The following is a 25,476-nucleotide window of genomic DNA, read 5'->3' on the forward strand; positions in this document are numbered from 1 at the left end:
GATGAGTGACTGGATAAAGCATCAAGCAGATGCTCATCTGAGGGCACGTAGGGCATCCGGGGGAGGGGTGTAAGCTGGCCCTTGGGGCCCCAGAGGGCCCCATAGAACACTCAATCTTCTGTTTTCTGGAAGCTAGAGGTGGGGCGGGAGGTCTGAGGGCCCATGGGTGCCCTGAGCCACCAAGAGTCTTCTCATTCACCCTGGCAGCTCACTTTGGGAAGCACAGCCTGCCCTACCTCCCCCTACCACAACTCTGAAAGGTCCCAGCTCTGCCCCAACCTGGGTGGATCAGACTGTGCCCCTCCCCTGAAGCACTTGTCCTCCTCTGATGACTGACCCCCAGGCCCAGATACCCCACTGGTTGGAGGTGAGCTCAGGCCTGGGGACTAAGAGCTGGGCTTGGCAGACAGGAATGACAGGGCCTGGGAAGCCCAGGCAGCTGGAGGAAACAGCTGGAGACTGCAGCCTTACATGGGTGGGAGTTCCTGAGGAGCTCCCCTCAGCCCCAGTGCAGAGTGCCTGCCTTGAATGAGAGCCTGGAGCATCTCTGCGGTGTCAGGTGACCTGTCTAGAGCCAGCGTCAGCAATCTGCCCTGCAGCTGAGCACTGGGGCTGGGTGATTCCCAAGGTGCTCAGAAGAAGGGTGGGAATCTGACTGCTAGGCCTCCAGCCTGGCAATGTGGGGGGTCTGGGCAGCCTTGGAACAGCGGGTGGTGTCCAGAAGATGAGTGAGACCCACACTGGAGGCAAGGTGGAGGGAGGTGAGGTTAACTCCATAATGTGCCTAAGGTGGCTTCTGACAAGGTTTTTCCCTATAAAACCACCATTTTTCCCTTTCTAAATTAATACACATTTTGTGGAAGATGCTTTGAGACTGGTGAGTAATAATATTTACATAAACACCCCTCACCTAGTAATAGCATCCAGGGAAGATTTTTGTCCAAATCAATAACAATATTTTCCAAGTGATAATTTTCTACATTCAATTGATTCCTCTACAATTCTTAGCCAACTATAAGGAAGAGCCCCCCTGCCCTGCCACCCATTAAGTCATTTATTTATATCAGTGGGACCCATGGATTCCTGTTTTATTCAGTGGGTTAAAATCCGCTGTTACCATTATTTATTTCTGTGTTCACGCTCTTCCGTATCTGTTTGATGGGAGTCGTCCTTTTCACGTGTCCCCATCCTTCTCTGACTTTCTGGCACAAAGATGCTCCAGGCTCATCTTGTGCTACCTAGATTTGGGGATTACCGAACCCAACTTGAGTCTGACCCACCATGCAGCAAAACCAACCTGCTGACCCTGGGCTGTGGTGAAGGAAAGCACAGCAATTATTCCAGGGCGCCAAGCGAGGGAGTGGGAGGCAGACGCAGGTCCGCTCCAGCTGGGTCTTTGACTTAGGGCTCTTTCTAAGGGGAAGAACAGAGGCTGGGTTAACCATTGTCCTGCGACCGTTCTTAATCTAGTTTTGGGAGTCAGGATGTCTCTGGCCAGGTGGTCCATGGCTCAGGGGTCTGTTAGCTCACCCTGCCCTGGAGAAATAACCTGAGTTTGTATGTTAATGACGATGTCTACACAGGCAGTTTGGGTACATTGGCAATTTTATTGACAACAGGAGTTTTAGTCATCTGACTCTGGTTGATGAGTGTTCAGTGAGTGCAGGACTGAGCTCTGAGGGCACAAGAAAGGGAACAAAGTGTTGGGTGGTGAGATTAGTCATAAACTCAGTAAGGGCGCTCGGGTTTAGGGGGACTCGGTTTCAGAGGCAGACCCAGTGGCTGGACTTTGTATACGCACTCCTACACACATCTAGATCTCTCTCCTCTAAGCGTATGTGTGCATGTGCATAAGTGCACATACATGCATAGACACAACCCCCATAAATCTGTACGACATGCCCACACATCTACACACGCGTGTACAACACACAGGGAACTCCTGGAGCTCCCAGCGAGACTCTCCTCCTTCCCGTGCTAGGAGCCCCTTCTCCGCAGAGACACCTGGCCCCTGTCAGCCTTGGTATACTTACTCGCTAGTCTCAGAGTGCGCCGCACTTTGCCTCGGAACTGGTGTCTGTACCGCAACAGAAGTGAGCCTGCAAACTAGAGGAGGGCATTTGCCTTCAGCCTGAGGGTGTGGAGTCAAAGCGCCAGGCCAAAAGTTACTTGGAGCTCTTCTTTTTTTCACATCAGTGCAGTTATGCCATTCCTTTGAAACATAGAGGAGTCCCTTATTACTGCTTATACTCCCTTTTAGTGTCCTTTCCTCATTTTTGTTGGTTTTATTATATTATTTTTTAGTGTGTAATATTAACATGGTTCCCAAAGGCAAAACCACACAAAAGAAGTCCCAGATAAGACACTTGCCTCCCGCCCGCCCCCGAAGGAACTCAGTCTTACTAGTCTAATCCCGCCTTCCTGTGTACCTTTTTGCAGAAATACGCAGATGCACGTGCATTTTCTTACTTACTCTGCTTCACATTTTTCCCCTGAAGGTTTTTTTTTCCACAACACCCAGAGCAGGTACAAGACAGTCCTCTGCTGACCTCGGTGCTGTGTCCCCCACCCTGTCCACTTGGAGGAGGATGGTGGCGAGGCCAGCTCTGGCCCATCCCCACTGTCCATAGTGAGGCTCACCTGACCCACAAGGCAGAGCCCAGCCAGGTGGAGGGGCAGTGGAAGTAGGGCCCTGGGGCCTGTCTACTCAGAGCCCTAGTCACTCCTGCTAAACCCAGGCCCAAGCTGTGATGAGGTCACCAGGGCACAGCAGCCACGTCTTGGGGACCTCACTCTCCTCTCATAGGAAACCCACGCGGCCAAGGGAGGGGTTGCTGCAGAGGCCCTGGGGTGAACACCAGGGGGTGGTGCTCCAGGTCTGAGAGTGAGCCTGGGATAGCTGCCTGACCCCTGGTGACCAGCAGCCTTGTCAGGGGGTTCCCAGCACTGGTTAGAGCCTCAGCCCCACCTGCCTGGGGTCACCCTGCTGAAAACCAGCCCAAGACTGAGGAGAGGCATTTTGGGGCGTCTGCAGGGGGTGGAGCTCCCAGGTCCATGAGAGGCACAGAGGAGCCTGCACCTCCATCCTCACCTGTCCAGGGTGATGATTTGGGGTCCTGTCCTGGGGCGGATGGTGGAGGTCAGGCACTCCACCGTGAAGGCCGCTGCTCCTGCTGCAGCAGGTACGCAGGGCCCTGTCCGACCGCCCCCCCCCCCCAGCCACTGACCTCTCGTGCAGGTGGCGAGGTCAAGGGGCCAGAGCAGGCAGTGTGACAGCCCTGGGTCCAGGCCCTGGAGGGTGGGCTGGGGTCCCTGTGTTCTGGAGCCATTGGCCTGGGTCATGCAGCTTTGGAGTGGGTGCAAGGGGGTGGCCAGCCTGGTGGACACTCTGGGGGGCCACTCCTCCAGGTCTAGCATCCCCCACAGCCGACGCTGCCTGCCCCAGTGGGGGATCTGTGCAGCAATGCGGGGCTGGCCAGGCCAGGGGCACTGGAGCAAGGCTGACTGAGGCACTGTCCTAGGCTCAGTTCAAAGGAGGCTTAGATTCCCAACAGCCTGTGTGAGAGAGCAGAATGGCTCCTCTAATGCTTCTCCTTTCTGACTGCACAAATATGCTATTTCATGATGAAAAATCTTGGCCTTTTGAAGAGAGACCTCTGCCCTCCCTTTTGTCTCCCTGCCCCTTTCAGATGCACCGCTGGGCACCACCGAGCAGGAATGCCACTGTTGTCAGCGGCATGCCCAAGGAGCCCATGCACGTGCCTGCGCGTGCACAGCGAGGCCATGCCCACCCCCGCCCCCAACCCCCAGCCCCAGCATGGCCTCCCAGGGCTTCCTGTGATGCAGCCAGGAGTCTGGCCCTGAAAGGCTGACCAGCTGCCCAGCTCTGCATGCGAGGTTCCAGTGCTCTCTGATCCAGCTGCACTCAGCACTGAGTGGACCCTCGGCCTGGGCAGGTGTGGCCTCAAGCCGGCTCCTCCGTGTCTGTGGGTGTCACCTGTGCCGTCTAGGAGCCAGCTCTGACCCGGAAGCTGGGTGGGCGGTCCCACACTCAGACTTTGCAGAGGCTGGAGGACCCAGCGGAGTCCAGGGGGGCCCTGGAAGGGAGCCGGAGCCTCCACTGCTACAAGAGGCTCTTCTCCACGTGGGGCCCAGATGGCTTTGGGGCTCACAGGTGCCCACTCTGGGGCAGGGCCTGTGGTCATGTCTTGGCCCTGCTGCTTCCCCGTCGGCCCCCAGCCCTTCATGTACAGGAGTGCCAGGCCCCACCAGCCACAGAGAGGCTGTGTCAGGGCCCATCTTTGGGGCCACCGAGGTTCAGGCTTCTCACTGTGACCAGATTCCTGTCTGGTGCCATTGCTGGTGCAGACCCCCGCCCAGAACCGCCCCCCCTTTGCCTCTCTCACTGTTGCCTGCTGCTCAGTCTCCTCTGGAGGGAGATCCTCTCCGTGCAGCCCTGACCCCAGGACAGAGCGGGCCAGTGCTGCCTTCAGCAGGACAGTCGCCTTGTGATTCAGCTTGATTAACACTTGGTAAGAGAAGCCCAGGGTGCTGGATGGTGAGCCAAGTTCAAGAGCAGACCACGGAAGAAACTGAAGCAGAGAACTTGTTACTGATGGGGGAGGTCAGGTGGGTGTAGACAGAGAGGCCGACCCCAGCACGAGCCTGCATCGGGGTCCGTGGGGAGAGTGCTTTGGGATCCCTGGGCTAGCGGGCGGATTGGCCAGTTCAAACCAAAAGAGTGGGGTTTTGGTATGCTCTGCGGGGGATGGGGGTCTCATCTAAGGAGTGCCAGGGGAGGGCCTGGGAGGGAGGGCACTGTCGCTCACAGTGCTGCTGGGAAAGCCTCCAGAGCCTCACTTGCCTGTGCTTCTGCAGCTGCGGTCCAGGGCCCGCACCTGGGAAATGGGTGAGGCAGAGACACCACGCAGATGCTTAGCTAAGCTCTGGCCAGCACAACACCTGGGAACATCTGCCCAGCACCAGACTTGCAATCCGCCAGCTGCTCATCTACGGATTGGTAAGGGCGCAACTGGGACTCTCAGGAGACACTCCTGCTGGGCCCCCACACCCAGGATCAGGTCACGTCTGTGCCCCTCAAATGCCGCTCTCTCAGCAGAAGCGCCACCACCTCGGAGCTCAGAGGCCTGTCTTCAGGGGCAGTGTTTGTGGACGGACAGGCTCCGCTGCTGGACTGCAGGAGGCCATGCTGCAGCCCCAGACTCGCTCTCCTCCAGAAGGGGAAGGATAGCGACCCAGGGTCTGCGTCTCAGGAGCCGGGACGGAGCCAGAGGGGAGGCAGGCAGCACACAGCACCCACCCAGTCTGGAGTCCATCCGGGTCTGACCAGCAGATATCCGCACTGAGGACAAACGCAGGCTGTTTTCAGCCGAGGATGGCTTGTGGCTGGCCCCCATGGGCTCTCAGCACGGACGGCAGGCGCACAGTGTGTGTGTGTGTGGCTGAGGGTGAACAACCCAGGTCCCTCGGAGTCCATCTGATCTGTGTCCCAGCAACGGGGGCAGGTTCCTGGAGAAGCTATTCAGGGGGCCCAGGGAGCCAGCGCACTCCGCCCGGCCCCTGGACATGCACTGACCATCCAGAGAGGGGCAGTGACTGTCTCCCGAGGGTCCCACAGCAAGACCACTGCTTCCCCAGCCTCCTCCCAGGTAGTCTGACAAAGCCCTCCTCCCCAGACTGTCAGGCTGGAGCAGGACGCCAGGCCTGAGGGGCTGCTGCTGGTAACCTCTACCCTCAGAGCAGCCTGTGGGTCCTCTGGGTGCTGCAGGGGCCTCAGGGCCGGCCGGCTTGGCACAGCTGACGAAGGGGGTAGGCCTGTGTGCGCCACCCAGAGCTCACTGCTGCCAAGTCTGCAGGGCCAGCTCAGTGGCAGCTGGACGCCCAAAAACAGGCCCTGCCCCCAGGCCCCTCCAGCCGTCACACAGGGGGAACCCTGAGCCACCCTTGTCTCCTCAGCTGCAGAGAGACGAACCGGCAGAAGCACAGGCCCAGTTCCAGGTGGCCTGGAGCCCCGGGAGCATCCTCGGAGTCGGGGAAGTGCGCGTGGGCCAGGCAGCAGGCGTAGCTGGACGAGAACTGCACCAGGGCCTCCTGGAACAGGGCCTCGCCGCCCGGCGCCTCCAGGAAGGCCTCCCTGCAGTCCCCCAGCACAACATACACGAAGTGGAGCTTGTTCATGGTCTTGCAGCCCATCAGCACCGAGTGGGGCGCCAGCAGCAGGTTGGCCTCACCCACCCTGAGATCCAGCTCCCGCATCTTCCTCTTAGAAAACCTTCTGAACCAGGACAGAGTGTTAATGCCTAAGATCATAAAGAAGGGGCAGAAAAATATGTTGGCAGTGATCAGGAGGAGCCGCTGGGGAGGTTGGTTTGGCGAGAGCCCCAAAACCAAAGGGAGGAAGATTGATGCTAAGGAGAGGAGAATCAGGAAGATGCCCAGTGTGATCCTGCAGCCCAGGTACCGGAGGCAGGACCGGGGTGACTGCACCCCATTCAGGATGCCCACAGCATGCCTGTACACCTCGGGGTCCTCCAGCACCGGCTTCAAGGGGTCCGGGACGGCCAGGGTGCTGAAGGTGCCCACTCTCCAGGAGGACAGGCTTTCCCTGTTGATGCAGTCCAGGGTCAGCAGGGTCTTCCCGCTGTAGAGGGAGGGGGCCGAGCGCAGGCCCAGGGGGCGTGCCACGCGCTGGTTGGGTGTGCACAGGAGCCGCACCACCTTGTGGTAGAAGCGGCCATCCGTGGCCTCCAGATAGGTCAGGTGGCTGAGGTGCAGCGGGACCTGGCAGGGCCTTAGCAGGACCGGGATGACCGGCTTCTGCTCCAGGCAGGAGCCAAAGAGGGACAGGTCGGCTTCCAGCAAGCACCACCGGCTCTGCACGAAGTCCTGGCTCAGGACCAGCAGCACCTTCTGGCTCTGGTGGATGCAATCGGCCATGTTCTCCAGAACGTTCCTGCCCGGCATGAAGTCCCGCTCATGCAGGCAGACCTTCAGCCCTGCGTGGTCCACCTCCAGGCGACTGATGAGCCCGTGGGTCCACGCGGCGTCCACGCTGCTGTAACTCACGAACAGGTGGTACTTCTCGCCAGCCTTCAGCGGGGGGATGGCAGGGGCCGCACCTTCCTCCTCGGGACAGGAACCCATGGGCATGCCCCGAATCTGCCTCTGGTGCCCAAGGAGAAAACTGCCCTTAGGCTGCAAGAGATGGAGACAGCCTGACTATGCGGACAGACTGCGGCCGACTGTCTATAGCAGTGGAGCGGCTGCCAGCCTGAGAAGCTGCAATTAACCACCCCTGCCAGGACGCAGCCAACCACTGTCCCTCTTCCCCTTCCAACTCGAGACCCATTGGTGAAGGTCACAATGTGCCCCTAACCGACCTCGAGGACGCAGCCTCCTGGGGGGACGGGGCCCCGAGCTCTCTTCCCACTAGGAAGCCCCCACTCCCTGGCCTGCCTTTGGGTCTCTGCCAAACCCACATGACGTGGGACCCCACTGCAGCGCACCCTGGGGAACCAGCCTCTGCTGTGCCCACGGGGCATCTGAAGGGGTCTGGGTGCCTGGTGGACATGCCTCCCAGGCCTTCTTTCCTTTCACATGTGGCTCACGTGTCACTGGCCATGGGGGGTTGCTATAGACTGAGTGTCTGGGTCCCCCCAGTTCACACATTGAAATCCTAACCCCCAAGGTCCAAGAGGCAGGGCCTATGGGAGGTGATGAGGTGGTGAGGCCCCGCAATGGCATCAGTGTCCTTTGGAAAGAGACCCCTGAGAGCTCCTCCCCCTCGCCCCCTCCCCACAGGAGGACCCGGCGAGAAGGCAGCATGTAAAAGCCAGGAAGCAGAACCCAGCCTCCGGAGTGGTGGGAAGTGACCCTGTGCAGTGTGAGCATCAGGGTCGTGTCCCGCAGAGCCACAAGTGAACTGAGCCCGCAACGGGCAGCCACACTGTCCAGGGCACTAGGACGTCACTGCTCTGCTGACACCCTCCCATAGAGACCCTGCTGCTCAGCCTCACCAGGCGGAGGCCTGAGCTTGAACTGCCATCACTTGGCGTCTGTCTGCTTGTGTCTAAGAAGCCTCTTCCTGGCTCAATCCTGGGAGCTCTCCTGCGCTTCCACGGCCAGCTGCGGTGGCCCCAGCAAGCGGCCCTCCCTCTGAAGCCCAGCAAACCTGCAGGCACAAGAGGGACTGGCACCTCACTGTGGCCGTTGGCCTCATTTGGGTGAACAGAGTGAGGGTCACAAGGTCCGGGCCAGCCCTGCAAGGTCCCAGGCCATCTAGCCAGCAGCTCCAGGAAACCATCTCCCCACCCCCTTCCACAGGGCCCCCAACCCCCACCCGCTCTAGCGACAGGAAGACACAACACTTTCCCGGCTAGCAAGCCCTTCCACCTTGGCTGACCCCTCCCAGAGGTGGCAGCTGAGCAAGTCTGGCCTCTCAGGGCCCCTCCCTGGGAGGGCTGCAGCCTTCCTGCATTTCCTCACCTGCACCTCCAAGTGGGGCAGGGCGCACCCTCAGCGGCGTCCAGGTGTCCAGAGGCACAGGCGGCCCCGTGCTGTCCAGTCCTCACTCCAGTCCTCAGAGGAGGCGGCGGGCAGCCGGGGACGAACCCTGGAGCTGTCGCGGGACAGAAGAAAGTCTGCAGCTGACGCTCTCTGGAGGCATCTCTGCTAAAACAAACAAGCGCAGGAAAACGAAAGCAGGAACCAGATTGAGGAAGGAGGCGGGCTGAGGAGAAGTGGCCCAGCACCACTGGAGGCCCAGGAGGCAGGATGGCCAGAAGGTGGTGTGGTGCTGGCCATCAGGGCTCCCTGAGGGACCCCGCACTCTCTGGGAAAGCAGTGAGTGGAGGGCCAGGGCGACAGGGTGAGCTTTGGCTGGGGTCAGTAGGGCGGGTCTGACTGGCGTGGGGGTGGGGCTGTCCCTAATTGCTCTTCCGGTGCTGCATCCTCCAAGGGAAGGTCCCGGCTGCTGGGTGACCCTCCCCAGCAGAATCTCCTCCAGTAACATCCTCCTGCTCAGCCTCTGCTCCGGTCCCCCCAACCCCACCGCATCTCCCTCCACAAACCCCAGGAGCAGGAGGCGGAGCTCCCTCGGTCCTCCCGCCCACCCCACAGCAGGGCCTGGCCTTTCTCCCGCCATTCCTGTGCCTTCACTTGGCCACTCCAGGGCCCCTAGATGACATAACGGTGTGCCCGCGGGGCTGCCAGCGCCTCCACACCCCAACCAGACCAGAAAGACCCCTACTGCCCCCCTGGAGGCAGAGCCCTGGGGCTGCGGCTGGTGGGTGGGCAGTCTCCCTCTCACCCCAGGGTCCAGCTGGAGGCCCAGCCTACCCCGGAGAAAGTTCTGCTGGGAATCCTCAGGACAGCCATCCAACACCCCCACACCCAGTGTCTCCAGGAAGCCTCACCCAGAAGCCAAGCCAGCCACTGGTGCCAGCTGCCCAGAGAGGCACCAGCTGCAGCCCCCATTGTCCTTCCTCTCCTTCCCCCTCCATCTCCCTCTCTGGTCTCCCCACCCCTCCCTTCCCCTACCTGAGGGCCAGCACCGTGTGTGTGCTCGGGCCTCTGAGGGTACCTCCTGTCCAGTGGAATCCCAGCAGGGTGGTCAGTGAAGGCTCAAGCCTGCCTGGGAGCCAGACCCCACACACCCCTGCTTGCACACACGTCCACACACAGACACACTCCTGTGTGCACCCACATGTCCACGTGCGCACACATGTCCATACACACGCAGACAGACACATAGCCTTATGCTCATGGGCTCAGCCTGGAAGTGGAGTGGCTTCTCCCTTCCGACCCCAGCAGACAGCAGGCCAGCTCGGGAGCTGGAGGTGGAGCCCTTTCTGATGGCATTTTGGGTGGAAACATCCCCATTTACCGTGAGTCAGAAAACCGCCCTTCCCCGTGTGCACTGTGCCTGTGGGTGGGTGACCTGTGACCCCACAGGCTAGGCTGGATCACTCCGCTGACCGAGGCAGTGCCAGGCCACTCTGAGGGCTTGGTCAGCATCCGGAGCCAAGCTAAGCAGCCCACAGCCCCACGTGGCCACAGAGCCCGAGACATGGCTGGTCCTAGTGGGCATGTGCGGCGAGTAGAAAACACATGCCAGGTTTCAAAGACTTGCTACCAACTGGATGGGTATCTTCTTCATACAAAGCACCAGCACCGCGATACAGAAAGTGAACATGGAAATGGTAGAGAATTTGTGTCATGGGGAGAAAGTTACACGTCATTGCAAAATATAAATACCGTACGGCACATTTAATCCCAGACTGCTTCAGTCTACCCGCCCTCCATTAAATAATGTAATTTCAAACTGAATAAAACCGTGCAACTGAAAAAGAAACTTCTCTACCCGCAAAAAGGGTGACAATGTCTCTAACAATTTTTGTACTGGCTATACGTGAAAGTGATCGCTGGTACATCAGGTTAAACAGATGTAGTGTTCAGTGAGGTTCCCCCGCTTCTTTTTATGGTTTTGATGTAGCTACTAGACCACCTGCAGTTACACACAGGCTCACGTCGTGTTTCTATTAAATGACGCTGCAAGGACAAGTCACTGGTCCAGACTGGGTGGGAGCACAGCAGTCAAGTGCTGGACAAGGGGCTGGGCAGGCGAAGGGCAGCAGGAAGGGCCGGAGGGGGCCAGGCCTGGCAGCCACAGGCCAGGAAAAGGTCCGGGGGCAGGTGGTACGAGCAGCCTGGGCTGAGCAGGGTCGGGGGACTGTGCTCCAGAATCAGGGACCCCCTCCTTTCCAGGCACAGCTGGCTTCATCTCACTGCAGGAAGCTGGGAGCTGGCGTGGAAGCTGGGCCTGGCATGGTGGGGCAGCGAAGCCACCAAGCATGGCCCATGGGAGTAGAAGGAGAGTGGGGGGGTGCCTCGGCCACAGCCATTCCTGCTATGACATACACTCCACGTCCTGAAGACATTTCATTCTTCTATACAATTCACAAAATAAGGCAGCCTATCACTCACAACACGCAATCTGGAATCAACCCAGATGTGCACAAGTGATGAAGGGTTACCAAAACATGGCAAATCCACACAATGGAATGTAACACACCATTAAAAGGAATGGGGTGCAGTGCACATACGACAGGGTGGATGTACCTTGGAAACATCTCCCTGAGTGAAAGGAGCTGGGCGTGAAGACCACGTAGAGTCTGAGTCCACTGAAGGGAAACATCTGGAAGTGGCTGCCAGGGGCTGGGAAGGAAAGCAGGGTGGCACTTATTGATGATGAGAATGTCCCAGAATTAGATTCTTCTAATGGTTGCACAACTTTGTGAATACACTGTCTATCACGAAAATGTATACTTTAAAATGGAAAATTTTATGTTATGTATATTATATCACCACTAAAAATCCAAGATGGCACATGGAAAAGACCCAGTTAGAGGAAACCACAGTAACCGGAGCGTTGAAGACACAGGTACAGCGTCTGCAAGCCTGGACTTGCCCGGCTGCCTAGGGGCAGTGCCACGTGACCATGCCCATAACCACGCCCGTGACCACGAGATGCAGTTGCCGGAGTCCAGGGCCAGGAAGTGCTTCCTGACGGAGCCCCGCGGTGGCCGGTGCCCTGTGTGGCTTCGTGTGTTTCCCCAGAACAGCCCAGGGCCCCACCTCCAACAGCGCTGGGGGCACAGTTCTGCTCTTGCTGTCCTCGGCCTGGGACACCCACCCCACCAGCTCGCAGGGCACCTTCCTGCTTTTGGGACATGGGGCTGCTTCCCTCCTGCCCTCTCATCAGGGCGGGACTGTATGACCTCAGCTCGCTGCTGTCTGCCAGTCCACGGAGTCTCCACATCTGGCTCCTACCCAGCTCCCAAGGCCCCTCACCCACCCGCCAAGCCCCTGAGTCCCAGGGCTCCGGCCTCACCAAGCCTCCATCCCCTCCGCCAGTCACCCTTTCCCTCTTTGTGTCTAGATCTCCACTTGGGCCTCGGAGGCTCATGCAGTCCCCAGCAGCCCCCACACAGGTGCTGCTCCAGGCTCACTGCCCCCCTGGCAGGGCTCCATAAGGTGGGCACAGTGTCAGTGTGTCCAACCTGCTCAGCAGCGGAAGTATTTGGGAGGGGATGGAGGGAGAACCTAGCTCTGGTCAGCTCCACACGTGACAGGCTCCTCTGCCTTGGGTCTGCTGCGTCCACACCTAGACCACGCCCTCCCCCAGGTGAGCTCCAGGCCCAGGGAAGGCCTCAGGTGGGGCCTTCAGCCCATCCCCCACCCCCAGCCAGGGCCTGTCCCACCAACTCCAGAAGGGTTCCTGTGTTTCAAAGACCTCCCAGGTGGGACACAGGGGAGCCCTGGGCCCTGCAAAGCCCGTGCCAGGTGAGGGCAGGTGGAGAAGAGCCTCTGACCAGGGTCAGAAATTGTGCTGGGGGCCCAGCTTCATGCTGAGCTGTGCCCAAGGGCACAGAGGGCCTCGGGCAGGCTGGGAACCTCCCAGAGCCCAGAGGCAGGGAAGGCCCCCAACTCCGCACAGCAGGCCCTGGGACATGTGCCCTCAGACAGAGCCCTGCCCCCTACTCTCCAAATCCCAAGAGCTCTCACTGTGAGCAGCCAGGCACTCACTTCCTCTGTTTTCAAGGCCACAGCAGGACGCTGCCCCCACCCCGCGTTTCCTGCTGGGCCACCAGTGGGCCAGTCCTCCCTGTGTCGGCTTTCTGCCCAGCGGGGACGCCGGGCACTGGAGGAGGCTCCGGTGGCTGGTAGAGAGGGTGCTGTCCACAGCCGGCCAGTGTGGCACCTAAGGCGGGCGAAGGGGCAGGAACCCCACCAGGTGGAGGCTGCTCTCCATATCAAGGCAGAGTCTGAATGCGATTTCAAAAAAGGGAGACAAAGGGATGAGGACCCCTGCGAGCCCTTCCTGAGAGGAACTGCTGCCCCCTCCCCCGACACCATCCCCTTCTCCTGGGCAGAGCAGTTACACGGGAAGTGTCCACTATGGACAGACTGAGAGCCCAGCGGTCAGTGCCGTCTGTGAGGCCCAGTGCCAACCGCCCTGTGGGGTTCCTGCCCTTCCCCGACACTGGCCACCACGGGGGACACGTCTACTTCCTGTGAACCTGAACTCAGTTGGGGGCAACACCCTCTTCCCAAGCATACGACCCCCCAGGGACACAGTCCCTCCCTAGGGACGGCACCCCCTCAGGGACAGCACCCTCACAGGGGATAGCACCCCCAGTGGTCAAGGCTGCGCACCTCCTCGCCAACACCATCCATGCAGGAAGCAGCAAGCTCTCAGGGCTCCACTGAGCTCCAGGCGGTGCCCAAGTCCCTCCCCAGGCGCCTCACCAGCCCTCACACTCAGGGCTGAACCCGGAGAAGCTCACCTCTGCTCAGGGCTCATCAAAACGTTTCTTCTAACCTCCTTCCAAAACCAGGAACAATGGCTCACAGGGAAACAGAAGTCCTGCCAGGGCTTGCTTTGTGCACAGCTGTGGTTGGAACTGATGGGCAATTGTGAGAACCGTGTGTGGAAGTCAGTTCCCTCCCAGCAGCCGCTGAGTCCTCTTGGGAGGCAGCAGCTGCTCGTGTGCCTGAGTTGTAAATTTTGCTCACTTGCTGAAGCCACTGATGCTCCTTTCTTTTGGTCTGTATCTCAAAAGGGGTTTGGAAACAGGCCCAGCTCTGAGCCATGCCCCCTGGGCTAGAGTGGGGCCTGCTGGTGCCAAGGCCAGGGCTGAGGAGAGCCCAGAGGGGGCAGAGCAGCCCGGACAGAGGGCGCTGAGGCCAGCTCCAGGTGCTCTGCCTGTGTCCCAATTATCTGTCCAGGGGTGGAGCCCTCAGGACACCTCAGCTGCCCTAACCAGCCAGGCCTGCAGCCGGACACTTAGATGGGTCAGAGGCCAGGCGCCCTCAGGCACAGCCACTCAGGACCTCAGAGCAAGCACAGAGCTGGAGTGGGTGTCCAGGCCACTGTCCAGCAGTTAGGGGACCAGCCCCCAGACCAGGACACTGGAGGATGTCACCCACCCCTGCCTGGCTCCTCCAAAGCCACCTGGCTTGGGGCTGCCAGCTCAGGAAGCACATGCAGCTGCAGCTGCCTGTGACCTGACTGTGACCCAACACAGCCCACATCCACAGTGGGGCAGCTCCCTCTTTTCTACCACCTAGGAGAGCTAAGTCACTGCCACCTGGCTGTGTGCATGACAGGGCCCTGGAGGGACTGTGGGGGCTGTGGGGGAAAAGGGGGTCCCTGGTTCCGGGCATGGGTGGTCCTGTTCCCCAGGGGTGCTGCCATAGCGGTGCAGGAGCCAGGGAGCTGGGGACCTGAGAGCCACAGTCCCAGCTGAGGCCCATGGGAGGCAAGAGTGGTGGTCAGCACTCGGGGTGGCTGTACCTGTGCTGTGCCTTAGGTTGGCCTGAGGTTCACCAATGGAGGCACCCCCGGCCAGGTGATGTCTCTGCATTCATGTCCCAGATTTAGAAGAAGTCCCTTCTGGTCCAGTGTCCAGGCCCTGTCACAAGGTGGAGGTCGGCACTTGGCCCGAGGGCCACAGCCTGAGAGCCACCTCCTGGGAGCCCTGTGCAGTGGGTGGGGTCACCAGGCCCAGGGAGACTCAGTGTCTGCTGTGGCCTGCCCTCTGGATAAGGAAACAAGAGGCAGCTGCTGGCAAACCCCTTGGGTCCAGGGCTCAGAGGCCGCAGGGAGGAAACCAGGGTGGGCGAGGGAGAGGGGGCAGGGCACGTGTTCTCAGAGGACGGGGAGGCAGGGATTCAGACTGGCCTGGGGGGACCCTCATTCTAGGAGCTAACTACAGGCGGCCATCTCCTGGGCAGGGAGCAGAGGTGCTGGGGGGCTGCCCACCGTGGAAGGCCCTGGGGAATTCTGGTGGCCCGGACCCCACCCAGAGCTGCCTGCACACCTGGTCCCAGGATCCATCCCCTGTCAGGCTGCAGTCTGCGTGTGCTCCTGGGCAAGGGGCCCAGTCAGCAAGGACAGCGTTCCCACGCATGTCGGTGGTCACCCTGCCCAGAGGAGGGAGAGCGAGATGGTGGGTGGGGATGGGAGTTCACTATAAGTAGGCGTGGGTCTGAGCAGCCAGCTCTACCATCCTCTTCTAGCAGCTGCACCTGTTCAGCTGCCCACACCTGCAGCCATCTGCAGCCCCTGCTGGGTTCCCACCACTCACCCACCTTGGACCAAGGACAGGTTGCCCAGAGGCCTCAGGGCAGCAGGACCCTTCAGTCACCTGCCGTCCTGACCACCCTCCTCCCTGCAGGGAAGCTAAGCTTCCAAAGTGTGAATACACTCATATTCACAAGCAAACTTCCCAGGTGTGGGTGCAGGGGAACCCACCGAATGCTCTGTACCACCTTTGCTATATCTTATGTATCTAAAACTACTCCAAAAATAAACATTTTTTTTATAAACATCACACTTCACATTTTACCAACAAAACAGTGTCCCTGCTTTGTCTGACCTGGGAGGCTGAGTGGATGCACTTCCGACAAGTGACCACTGGGCTTGCACTTGCCGTCTGAACTGCCCACTTAGGCCCCGTCCTGGGCCAGCGGGTGCCCAGTTCCTGGACAGTGGCTCCTGACCTCCCAGAGCACCTGAGGACTGACTCCAAACCTCAGACTCCAGGGCCTGAAAACTCGGTGTGTAGCCTGGGGACATGTGGCCTGGGGCTGGGGTGTAGCTGGCGCTGGGGACAAAGCCACAAAGGGTGGTTCTCTAGAGCCATCCCTTGGCTTCCCAAGGGCCACGGACAAGTCTGTCCCTCCCAGAGCTACATTCCAGGGCCTGGCCATACCAGCAGAAGCCCCACAGGTGTTTGTGCAATGAATGAATGAGTGAATGAAGTGATTTTACACCACACACTCTGCGCCCCTGCAGCCGTCCCAGGAACACATGTGCAAACAGCAGGTACCCCCCCCCCTTGTAACTCCCCCGACCCCCAAGTCTGCTGGCCAGGCCCTCACCCCAGAAGGCAGAGCTGGGGGCTGGGGGAATAGGAGATGAACCCCAAAATAAACCCTTCCCTGAGCCACCAGCTGGAGCTCACAGGGGCAGGACCTATGGAGTCCTTCACATGCACCCCCCTCCATCCATCCAGGTGGGCTCAGCACAGCCTCTGTGGCCTGAGGTCCGGTCCAGGAAGACTAGGGTGGGAGGCTTGGTAGCACAGTCCTCTAAAACTCTCCGGATTTTCTCTCTCCTTCCCCTTCTCATTCTTTCAGCAACCACCGAAAACAAAACAACCAGGAGAACCAGAGTCCTGGGAGGGTCACCTGGTCACCTTCGGACCCAACGGCAGCTGGTCACGCGCGGCCTGGCAGAGGCAACCTGGACTCCCCCGCCCCCACGCGCCTGACCGGAGAGGCCCGGGACGGGGGCGGGGCTTCCCCCCCCCCGAGAGCGTAGGCCCCGCCCTCCAGGCCACGACCCCGCCCCCAAGTGCCGGCGGCCCCTCTGGTTTTAATAAAGTTGAAACAGAAAGGGTGAAAAGAAGCTGAAACCGAGCGGCCGGACGGCAGCCCCGCTCGCGGGGTGGGAGCGCTCCGGGCGCCGCGACGCCGGCCTGGGGTTTCAAAGGAGCAATTACTGCGGGCGGGCGGCGGGAGGCCGGGAAGGGGAGGAGTGGAGGGCGAGAGGCGGGGTCGGGGAGGGAGGGGAGGCCGGCCGGAGGACGCGGAGGGCGGAGTGGGGAGAGGCCGGGGACGGGGGAGGCCGCAGAGGCTGTGCGGCGACATGGAGAGGGGCGCAAGTGGGGAGGGCCGGCGGAGGGGTGGGGAGGCGGGGGGGGGGGAGATGGCCGGAGCACGGGAAGCCTGGCGCCTCCACCCGGGACTCCCCACGGAAGCGCGCGCGGGCGGGGCGCGGGGTCGCGCTGAGCGGCGAGGCCATTGTGCGGGCGCTGTGAGCGCGACCCGCCCCGAGCCCGCTCGGCGGTGACGTCTCAAAGAGCCTTTGACGGGAGCCCCTGGCATGAGGGCTCACCTGCAGAGACGCTCTATAGAGCCTTTGAAAGCGCAGCAGCTGCCAGGGGCTGTCGGCCGGGCACCTAGGGGGACAAAGAATGGGGGACCGGACTCTTTGAATGCGAGGCCACTGGGAAACAGCAGGCATGTGCCAAGCCCGCAGACTGGGAAAGAAAGTGCTCTTCATCGGTGACTCTGTGTTGAAGGGGACCCTGTCTCAGCCTCGGTGCCCTCATGTGCATGACAAAGAGGCCTCCGGCGCGAGGCCGGCAGTCCTGGAGGGCGGCGCTCACTCGAGTGTGGCGGTCAGTCCGCCGTGGAGCCCCGGCCCCAAGGGCGCTTCTCCTGGCCCAGACTCCAGGGCACTCCGGCCGGGAAGCTGGGGTCGAGCTTCTGCTCTCCCTTGAGAAACCCGCGACCGCCCCCTGCCCAGTGCCTGCCCTGGGCTCCAGCTCACCATCCAAGTGAGATACAAAGCCAGAACTAACTGGTCAGGAATCTTGAAGGAGGATTTGAAGCGAGGCTGCCCTTGTGGCCCCAGAGTCCCTGAGTCAGGGGACCTGGTTTTCCTTGGCTGTCTCCTGAGACTGCCATGGGAACAAAAGGCACGCAACCAAATCCCAAGGCCAAAGGGCTCAGGACTCGCTCTTCTGCAACCCCAGATCTGGGGTGGGTGTCTGCTCACAGCCCCTCCCCCAACACACCTAACTGACTCAGGAGCACCGCCTGCATGGGCCTCCCCTGTCTCCCCGCAGGTCAGCACCAGCGCCCTCCTAACCCCACACCCAGTGGAGGAAGAGCAAGACTGGCTTGGGGAACTCTCTGGGGAGAGGCAGGACCACGGAAATGCTCCTCACCAAAGCACCCTCCCTGGGGACACTGGGGAGCCCCCCTAGAGAGACCCCCAAGCTTGCTCACCACCAGGAACCTGGGTCCCAGCCTCAGCTTGCTGCCTGAGCCAGCCCTTTGGCCGTCGTGGGTGGGTGAAGTGCCCTTCAGAGTCCTGTGGGCATGGGGGTGCAGAGGGTGTGGCTGCTGCCCCCTGGGCTCCAGCTCACCATCCAAGTGCTTCCTCACCGGCAAGAACCTGAAAGCACTGTCCTTCCTTGGGTCTGTGTGGCCACAGACCACCCAGCCCTGCTTGTCTTGGGTGAATGAGGGTCACTGGCAGCAAGGGCTTGGGCCCTTGAAGTCTTCAGGCCCGGGACATCCTCAGATTTTTCTTAGCCCCCTGGAGACGTGGCTGAGGGTCCAGTTGCTGCCCCCGACCCTGAGCAAGTCTCCCCACCCTGTCAGAGCACATGGTGCCCTCAGCCTCAGCCCTGCTCAGCTCCCGGGCACAGTGGGCTCCTTGCTGCCGGCTCTTGGTTGGACACCCCTCCAGGATTTCACACGTGCCCCAGAGACGGTCCAGTGACTTGGTGCTGGGCTGAGGGGCAAGAACTTGATAGGGGCACACGGAATGGGAGCCCCACTCAGGCTTGGCTACCAAGGGAGTAAAGAACTACCCATGTTCTGGTTCTGGACAAGGCCCAGTCCATGGCTGGTCCAACACACAGGGGCTCTGTGGCTGCTGAGCACAGACTGGGACCCAGGATGGCTGTCTGGGGCCTGCGTGGTCCCAGGTGGGCAGGTGCTGCCCTCCACGCCGGCCTGGCAGTGAGCTTCCCCCTCCCCCAACTCTGTGCCTGTCCCCCTGTCCCACCTGAGAACACCACAGTGTTCCCCCGTCTGTCCTGACTGAAGCCTAGGGCGCAGACAGCTGCCCAGCCGCCCTCCTCCTCCAGGACTGGGCAGTCGGAACCACTGCCAAGATGTTCTGTCAGTGGCTCAGTCTTAAGTGGCCTTTCAGACCAGGATTAAACTAGGTACTTGATAGTTGATGACTCTCCATTCCAGCTTGTTTTCAAACACAGCAAGCCTTGGGCCGTGAACTGTCCACCAGGGCACACAATTCAGTGCCCGTCCTCTTTGATCAAGAAGAGGGCTTCCGTTGGCTCCTGTCAGGCCCCGATCGGCCCCCACATCTCTGCAGAGCTCCTGCCTGCAGCCCCCACTGCATCCCACCCCCTGGGCTGCTGGTGGTCTGTTGGGCGGGAACAGAGAGCTACCACAGCCCCTCTGACCTGAGCGCCTGAAGCTCCATGCCTGGCCTGCACCCCACCCCCCAGCAGAACAAACACAAAACTCAAAGTCCCGACCATGGTTTCGATGACCCGTGATCCTCCTCTGCTCTCTGGCTGTTCCTGAAAACTGGGTTGGCCTCTGGGTGGGTGTCGAGCCAGAAGACACAGCGAAGCCAAAGCGCAGGAGAAGGAAGCAGTTACTGTTACTCGCAGCAGGTAGGCAGAACACCTGGGACGTTCAGCAGAGTGGTGTCCCCTGGAGCAGCAAAGCTGGCGAAGTTTTAAGCTAAGGGGACGTGCATATTTGTGAGGGGACCTGGGCGGTCGACAGAGTCTGAGCTTCGGTTGATTGAAGTCACGAGGGTTAGAAAAGGTCAGCATCGTCCTCCCTGAGGGTCAGTGGACTGGTGGTTCAGCCTCAGCTAATCTTTGCCATCGGAACAGAACTGAAGACTCGACAACTGACACGTTATCTTGCCCGATAACAGTTTGTTTGTGTGTTCTTTTGTCCCCTTGAGATCATTAATGATCGACACCTGCTCAAGGGCAAGCACTGTGGCCAGGCTTAGCCCATAAAATGGCTTCCCTTCTGTCAAGAAAGCCATGCCTGGTTCCCTTTCTCCAGGGACCCCTACCCTATCTGCTTGCATGGCCTCACCTCCCACCGCACAGGCCCCCTAACCCTGCCTCTGTCCGCATAGCGTTTCTGGCAGCAGAGTGTCTGCTCAGACTTCACTCTTTGTTAACCAGGCCTCCCAGGCGTCCCTCTCCTGTTTCATCATAGCTGGAGGGCTGTGGGAGGGTGCCCTGGGAGTGCACTGGTGTGACCATCTGGCCCCCTGCTGCCCCTCATTCACTCCCTCTCCCTGGAGCGGTCCAGGCACTGCCCAGCGGCCACTGTGGGGGCTAACAGGGCCCCGGCAATTTGGGGCGCACCTGGCATGGGCTGGGGCTGAGGGGGTTGGGCTGGGGAGGACGCCTTTCTGGAGCTGGCCCATTTGGCCCACATATAAAGTTGTCCTCCAGCTTGGCCATTTTTAGGAATGGAGGCCATCAGCTCGGAGAGGAACCCCCTTTCCATGCACTTCTCAAAGCAGGGTCCATGTCCAGTGTGGACCAAAATGCCAGAACACCCTGTAAGGCCCCCAGTATCTCCCACCCAGGGAGCTGGGGAGGTCCCAACTCTGGTTTTTTCTGGCCCTGGGCCTGGGCCTGGGCCAGGCAGGTTGACGTCACCTTCTGTGCCGGCACACCTGCCTCCCAGCTCCAGGTCTGTGTGCGCTGGGCCTGGACCCAGACCCCCAGGTCCCCCAGGGGAGGGGCTCAGGCCTGGAGAGGGCCCCTCCCCTGGCCTGTCCCCAGGACCAACATGGGCCTGCGGATCCTGTGTGTGGCCTTCCTCCTGCCCAAGGGGATCTGAGGCAGGATTAGGCGGGATTACAAGCCCCAGAAGCCTCCTGCAGAGGCTCAGAGGCTGAGCTCCTGCCCTACCCTGGCTGGGAGTGGCCTCTGCTGTGTGGTGGGTCAGGGAGGGCAGAGGGCACTTTTGCAGAAGCTGTGTTTAAGTGGACAGAGGGGTCTGTCTACAGAGCTGACCTGGAGGCCGGCCATGGGTGCCCTTCCCTCCAAGGCCAGGGCAGCTGCACTGGGCACCAGGGCACTGAAGGCCCAGACGGGATGCCCCCTACCCTCGCTCTGGGCAGCAGGACTCAGGAGCCCCTGCTGCTGCTCCCTGAGGCCACTGGCTGCCCCTGTTGCTGGCTCCCTGCCCTCCCCCGGTGCCTCTGGGCCTGACTGACCAGATGGGGTAAAAGGGAAGTGGACATGGGCTTCAATGACCACAACAAATGGAATTCTTTGTAAGTTTGCTTCCACTTCTCTAGGGGAGACAAAATAGGAAACTGAGGCCCAGAGACATTAAGACATCAGGTCAGGTCCCACAGCCCTTCAGCAGAGCCAGGACTAGAATCAGGCATGCGACTCCCAGCCCCCCTTGCACCTCCCCTGACCCCTCTTCCTACCCACTCTGAGTGCCATCTGTACCTGGCACTTGGCACATGCCTCCTGTCCATTGCCATGGGTCAGCTCCGAGTGCCAGGAGGGTGGGGTGACCAGAGGCAGCACAGCACTGGGTGATGCGGGGAGGTGAGCTCAGCCTGGGTGGCGTCTGAGACGTGGGCACCACCCAACTCCAGCTCTTGCCCGCAGGACTTGGCAGCTAGAACCTTCCACCTGCCCCAAGTGCAAGGGGCTTGGCCGGCCAGGTGACCTGCCCCACTGCCCCAAGGCCTAGGCAGGTGGGTGGGTGGGCAGCTCCGTGCAGGAGCTTCCGGGCACCTCACCCAACGTCAGGCTTCTGGCCAGACATTGCAACAGTCTGATGTCCCTCATTACTGGGGAAAAAGGAGATCTTCCCTTGGGATGGAGGGAGGAGGAAACAGAAAACCTCTGAAGGAAAGGAAGATTTCCAAAGTTAAGGCTACACTTGTGAAACCACCTAGTTGTGCAGGTCCACGCATGAGCAAGGAGAGTGCAGTGAGGGATCGTGGTCCCGGCTGTGGGTTCTCTTCTCCACATTTTGAGGGTCGTGCTCTGCTCTGCATGTACAGTCCACAGGCCCCCCTGCTGAGGCCCGCTCCCCTCAACACCCCTCGCTGTCCTAGGATTTGCAGGCCTTCCTTAAATCACTTCTAGCTTCTCTGGGCGTCTGGAAACCACAGGAACGAGGTTCTGGAATCAGGGTCTCACCCCCGAAATTCCAGGCCCAAGTAGAAGCCATCTGGACTCTCGCGAAGGTCCGGCTGGACCGCTTTCAGTGGCTCCTTGGTGGCCTGGTCCAGGCGTCCGGCCACTCTTCAGCAGAGAGAGGGGAAGCCCCTGAGTGCAGTCCCCAACCCTCAGTGCCTGCCTGGCCTCTTCAGCAAAACCGAGGTGAGAGTTCTCAGAACACCTCCTGCCCTGTCCACCTCATGAGGACAGACTGTGCTCCAGAAAGTGTTCTTTCATGATGTTTTCAGAAGCTTGCCCTCCAAAACTTCATGAAGATCTAAAGCTGAACGTTGGGTCAGCCTGAAAGATGAGAAACATCACAAAAGGTCAGGCACTTTCTGTTCAGAGACCTGTTCTGTGTTCATGACCTCAGGCCTCAAAGGGCTTTCCTGCAGTCCATCTGAACAGCATGCCCCGTGGCCTGGGGCCAAGAGAGGGGCAAGGCTAAGAGTGACCATCACTCTCCTGGGGCCTCAGGGGCTGGTCTGCCCCTGGCTTACCACGTGCCAGGCTGCCCAGGCACCTCCCACAGTGTCCATACCCCGAGAGGGAGAGGTGGGGGGGTCAGGAGCCTGGTCCTGGTCCCTAGTGTCATCTTCCTGGGGCAGCACCCTGTGTGGGAAGGCTATGTCACACCACCCCAAAGCAGGGGAGGGTTCTGGAAAATGGGGGTTGGACAGGAGAAAGGCATCTGCTGTTTTGTTTTTAAAGTCATCTCATTCCTGGGATCCAGGCCTTGTTCAGAGACCCTCCAAAGCCTGGGCTGCTTGGGGTCTTCCTATGAGGAGGCCCCACCTAGCCTGTGGCCTCTGCAAGGCTGTGCTGGGCCCTCGGGACAAAGGAAATCAATTCTGGGTTCTCCCAGCAACTAAGTGGACTCCACTGCCCTGAAGCGATTTTCACAGCCCGGGAAGAGCAATTGTGTTTTCCAGCTCATTAACCCAGTGGCAGCAGCAACACACAAAGCCGGTCCTGATTCCAGAAGTCCCATTGTCCCCAAAATGCCCCGCCTGTTTATTCAGGCCCTTTGAGCACTCCCCCACCCAGTGGGGCATGCCTGGGAAGAATCCTGCCTGGCTGGATGATGCCAGGCCATGAGTAAAGGGGCCTGGTGCCAGCAGAAGCCTGGATACAAGCTTCTCGAGTAAAGGTTCGAGTGCCTGCTGCCCAGCCAGGCGTCTGGGAGCCGAGAGGTGGGGCCCCCTCTGGGCAGCAGGGGTGGCAGGGATGCCTTCGGGAGGGGGAGCACATGGCTGGGCTGAATCAGACCCTCTACCTTCCTGGGGGAGGGGCTAGGCACAGGAGGACTCCTCTGTCTCTCCCATGGTGCGGTCTGGGCTGCCTCCTTCCCCACCCATGCTGCTGAGTTGGTACCCCCAGACAGCACCTCTGTCCATCACTCCTGCGTCATCCCTTTAACAGTGACACAGCTCGTGGTGGGGGAGGTCAAAGGACTTCATAGGGTGGGCCAGGGCAGCCCTGCTCCTACCCCCACCTCTACCCCCACCCCCATCCAGACCCGGGACCACCCCTCACCCAGGAGAGGCGGGGGCGGGGCCCAGGCGCGAGCCCACTGCTGTCCTGGTGCTCTCTGAGGCCCCCCACCGCCCCGGCCCTGCAGCCCGATCCCCCACAGCCAGTTCCCCAGGAGACGGAGGCCCAGCCCCACTGGACACAGACAGTCTGATCCCGGGCCACCTCTCAGCTCTGTCAGCAGGAGGCGAGTGAGAGCAGGACAGCTCTCTAACCTCAGATGCCAGCTCCAGAGGCCAGGTCACCTGGACCCCAGCAGGGCAGGGCCTGTCACCCCCAAGGACGATGAGCCTGAGCTGCCCGAGTCAAGGGTCAGGGCGGGAAGGAAAGAAGAGGAAGCTGTGAGGAGAGAAATGGGGTTTCGAGCTCCAGAGCCTCATCCCTCCCACAGACAAGCCTGTTCATCTGTCTGCTGGTGCAGCTGGACTGGGACAGAGGCCAGGAGGGCTGGGTGGTGGCGGGGCTGCTTGTGTCATCAGGGAAGTCTCCCCGGGTCTGGCGGCCCTGCAGGGGTGTGCAGTGAGGGGCACAGAGCAGCCCTAGTGTGGGTGGGTGAGGTGATCACGCGGAGTCTCTCAAACCTGCAGGGGCGCCCACTGAGGTACTCCCCCCCGGATCTGCCTCACTCCCCACTCCCTGAGGCCTGACCGCAGTGACCATCCTACGTGTGGTGAGCCAGCCATTGGGCTGTGGTCCGCCGGGCATCCAGAACCAGGCCCCCTGGCCTGGCAGAGGTCTGAGGCGGCCAGGCATCCCGGCCCAGGAATCTGTTTAAGGGACAGTTCCTCAGCAAGTGGGGGTGTCGGCTGAGAACTCGTGGTAGCGCTTCCCACTGCTGGAAGGACAGAGCAGCATTCCAGGGAGGCTCAGGCCAGGGCCCTGGATGGGAGCAAGGCCTCCGGAGAAATGGGGGGCAGGTGGGGAGCAGAGCGTGTGCTCAGCCTGCCCTGAGGCCCTGACCCGGTGCCCGGGCTCCATGTGTGTGTCTGGTCACACCTGTCCATCAGCTCAGCAAGAGTCCTGCCCTGGACCAGGTGATAAGAGAGGCAGAGATGGAGAGGGAGACTGAAGCAGGGACAACTGGACAGAGAGACGTGCAGAGGCAGCATCTGGGGCTGGCAGAGCTGGGAGGGGGCCCCACTCCACCCTTCGGAGAACTCGCTTTCCTGCCCCTGAGAGAAGGCCCTCATCCAGCCTGGGGACCACCCTCCAGCTCAGCCCAGGCATTCTGAGGTGCCCACAGTGGGCTGCCCGGCCAGTCTCAGAGTGGACAGGAGCAGGTACACCGGGTCCTCACAAAGGCACAGAACCACCAGCCTCCGTCCATCCCATGGTCTGGTTGGTGAGGACCTGGGTCTTGGTTCAGCCATGTGGAGGCACCGTGAGCACATCCCATGGAGGGGCTCGGGACGGCTCTGGGCAAGCAGAGCAGAGCAAGGGAGGAGGCAGAGAGGCTCAGGAGGCCCTGGGGAAGCCTGGGCTCTGGAAAAGCTGACACTGGAGCAAAGGTACCAGGTGCCAGGGAGTCTGCTGCCTCTGACCCTTGGATAGAGGGCCAGTTCCACCACCCCAGGTAGTGCACGGAGGAAAACACTCAGATCAAGTCACACAGGGCTGTTCCCATCCTATCTGACCCCACCTCCACCCCACCACATCTCTCCTCTCTCCAAGCCTTACCTTCTTCTCCCATAGAAGCAGGGGTGATAAGAGGTGCCTTGGAAGGGAGACTGGCTTCCAACCGCAGCTGTAACAAGCAACTGCAAACAGCCCAGACTTACTACTGCACAGGTCTGGTGCCAAAGTCCAAGTGGGTCTCTCTGGGCTAAAATCAGGTGTCAGCGGGCTGGGCTGGTCCTGATGAAAACTCTAGGGAAGCCAGGGCCTCAAGAGGCCACCTGCAGAAGCCAGCTGTGGCTGGCCAAGTCCTCCCCACACTGCCGTGTCTCTGGCCCCTCAAGGACCCTCACATTTGGCAGTGTCCTCGGATGAGCCAGGACATCCACCAAGCACAAGGCAGCTGATTAACGATCTTAACCCTGCCTTTGTCACATTCCGAGGTCCCAGGGATTAGGCTGCAGACGTC

General features: G+C 60.5%; 1 protein-coding gene across 4 annotated transcripts; it reads right to left on the reverse strand.

Annotated features, from left to right (window-relative positions):
- Positions 1-1,587: 1,587 nt before the first annotated feature.
- LOC106728922 lies at positions 1,588-13,386 on the reverse strand. Of its 4 annotated transcripts, none has more exons than XR_004323694.1 (3): positions 8,506-9,508; positions 4,407-7,215; positions 1,588-2,212 (listed from the first exon to the last, which is right to left on the reverse strand). XR_004323694.1 is itself a non-coding variant. In XM_032490591.1 (3 exons), exon 3 carries the CDS (start codon positions 7,168-7,170, stop codon positions 5,938-5,940), a length of 1,233 nt encoding a protein of 410 aa, XP_032346482.1. In that variant the 5' UTR covers positions 7,171-7,215; positions 8,506-8,688; positions 13,368-13,386; the 3' UTR covers positions 1,588-5,937. The 4 variants fall into 4 exon arrangements, 3 of the variants coding, with proteins under 3 accessions (XP_032346482.1, XP_032346481.1, XP_014409782.2); XM_032490591.1 differs by adding an exon at positions 13,368-13,386 and having other exon boundaries at positions 1,588-7,215; positions 8,506-8,688; XM_032490590.1 differs by adding an exon at positions 9,559-9,660 and having other exon boundaries at positions 1,588-7,215; positions 8,506-8,688.
- Between the last annotated feature and the right edge of the window lie 12,090 nt (positions 13,387-25,476).

This window comes from Camelus ferus, chromosome 11, assembly GCF_009834535.1.
Source record: "Camelus ferus isolate YT-003-E chromosome 11, BCGSAC_Cfer_1.0, whole genome shotgun sequence".
Classification (NCBI taxonomy): Eukaryota; Metazoa; Chordata; class Mammalia; order Artiodactyla; family Camelidae; genus Camelus; species Camelus ferus.